This window comes from Rhinopithecus bieti, unplaced genomic scaffold (genome assembly GCF_001698545.2).
Source record: "Rhinopithecus bieti isolate Rb0 unplaced genomic scaffold, ASM169854v2 scaffold_78469, whole genome shotgun sequence".
Taxonomy (NCBI): Eukaryota; Metazoa; Chordata; class Mammalia; order Primates; family Cercopithecidae; genus Rhinopithecus; species Rhinopithecus bieti.
This window is the reverse complement of record NW_016828737.1, coordinates 1-2,245: the sequence shown is the minus strand read 5'-3', so window position 1 is coordinate 2,245 and position 2,245 is coordinate 1. Positions and strand designations below refer to the sequence as shown.

General features: G+C 34.3%; 1 protein-coding gene across 1 annotated transcript; it reads right to left on the bottom strand.

The window, feature by feature from the left end:
- Window positions 1-6: 6 nt before the first annotated feature.
- LOC108523817 (AP-1 complex-associated regulatory protein-like) lies at window positions 7-2,202 on the bottom strand. The gene is made up of 2 exons (XM_017864598.1): window positions 1,940-2,202; window positions 7-522 (listed from the first exon to the last, which is right to left on the bottom strand). Exons 1-2 carry the CDS (start codon window positions 2,010-2,012, stop codon window positions 257-259), a joined length of 339 nt encoding a protein of 112 aa, XP_017720087.1. The 5' UTR covers window positions 2,013-2,202; the 3' UTR covers window positions 7-256.
- Window positions 2,203-2,245: the final 43 nt, after the last annotated feature.

Here is a 2,245-nt window from a genome sequence, read left to right as displayed (position 1 = left end):
TAAAAGACTTAAATTTAATTGGTAACATGACAGGACCATTAAATTGGTCTTGAAAAGCAGAAGGCAGATGATGAAATTGCACTTAATTCTGTATCAATTCAGATCCTATCATCCCTACTCCTTTCTAATAAAATAAGCATTTACAACATGGTTTCTTACACATCTCCCTTACAAAAGGCTCAGCACAATCACTTATACATTCTAGTTGGTTTTAACATTTGGTCATAACTGATAAACAAGGTCACACAATTTTACCCTATCGAGTCTGTTGATCTGTGTCAGAATACCTAATGCCAGAATCAGACAGTTCTAATACAGGATTTACAAATCCAGAATACTCGGAATTTCCATTATCATCCATTTCGGCACTAACAAAATCATTCTCCCACTCCAGCCCATTGGAATCATCAGAGGCTGATGTAGGATTACTTCCAGTCTTCTTGTTGCTATACTTAAGTGCTGCCCGTAGAATGTCTTCCTCTGTTTTGGAACGTTCTCTCATTGGAAGCATTCTATTCATTCCTATGATTTGAACAGTTTTTAGAAATCTCAGAACAGATAATAAAGCTATATTTAAAAACTTCCAAGTTTAGCAATATAGTTTTTATTTAACTATCAGACTTGATGTGTGAATTAAAGACCCAGTCCCATGGAGGTCTTCTTAAGGGAGCTTGTTAGGGTCTAACCCTGAAGTATGCCTCAGATAAAAATAAATATTAACAGTCACCAAAGGGCAGTTTTGATGCATCATTTATTATCTGATAGGATGAAATTCCTGAAGAGTCATAAATAAAACAGAATGGATGGAGGATTTCAATTGCTATTAGTCTTATATGGCCAAGTTAGTATGTCCGCCAAAGTCCTTTCCTACCCACATAATTTCATTTCCCAGAGAATGACAGTCACTTTAATGATAACATGTACTTTTCCAGCATTTAGTAGGCTCCAGTTAATGTTATATACATGTCACAGATATGAACTGATTTAATCCCCAACAACTCTATGGAGTACAGTACTATCATTATTCTCATTCTGTAGTTCAGCTAACTGGGACAGAAAGGCTAAGTGATTTGGGTAATGTCACATAGCTAAACAGTGGTGAAGCAAGAATTTTAATCCATTCAATCTGGCTCCAAAGTCTGTGGTCTTATGCTCTTCCGACTCTACCAAACAGAGGAGAGACGTTTCTATGGGAAACTGTTCTAGATCTAATTCGAAACAAAATGAAATTGGTAAAGTGAAAGTGTCAATAATCTTGAAAGGAAAAAAGAATGTCATTTTACTGGCAGAAGGAAGGGAGAGAGGACAGAAAAGAAGTTTGAATCTGTAAGTACAGAATCAACGTTGGTAACAGAATTAAAATCTAGGATTCGCAAAGAGATTGTAATATTCCTAGACACATTTAATGATTTTCTTTTTTGACCTTGAAGATCAGATCCCACCATAAAAGAACATTTAAATCTGTATAACCGTTGTCTGTCACTCCTGAAAAATCACCAGGACTCAACCCAGTAACACAAGTTATTTCTATAGATATGATAAAAATATGAGCTAGATACTAATATAATTTTGTAGATTTGTATCTGGTGAATTTGTTTCTGTGGATTTATTTTTAAGAGAAGTTATATTTAACTTCCGGCTTTAGAATGTCCACAAGGGGGTAGTAATCATTCATACCGAGTAATGTCATGGGCTTGGATTACAAAACCTTAAAGAAATTAACATTTATTTTCTAAATCTAAAGATACATTAAAATTAAGGAATTTTCTAAACATTTTATCAACAGTGATAATCACCAATACAATAACAGTCTAAAAGTGTTTATATGATTTTCAAGGGCTTGAATTTATTTCCATTTAAATAAAGACCAAGGTAGATTTATATAAATCAACACAGATTACGTTAAATTTTTCAGGTAAAATTGTGAATTATAAAATACCTTCTTCATCTTCCCACTCTAGATCTAAGGATGTGCTGTCGTCATTTCCACTAGTTGATTTAGTTTTGGTCATTAAATCACAACTGCTTTCTGTATTTGGTGTCAAAACTGTAGCATCTGATGAGAGTCCTAGAGTATACACGAAATACAACTGAATACTCTCATCTACTCTTCTACCACAACAGCCATTTTATTTTGTAACAATTATCTCTCTCTAAATATTATTATTATTACTTTTAGCTTCATAAGAAATAATTCTGGGCCGGGCGCGGTGGCTCAAGCCTGTAATCCCAGCACTTTGGGAGG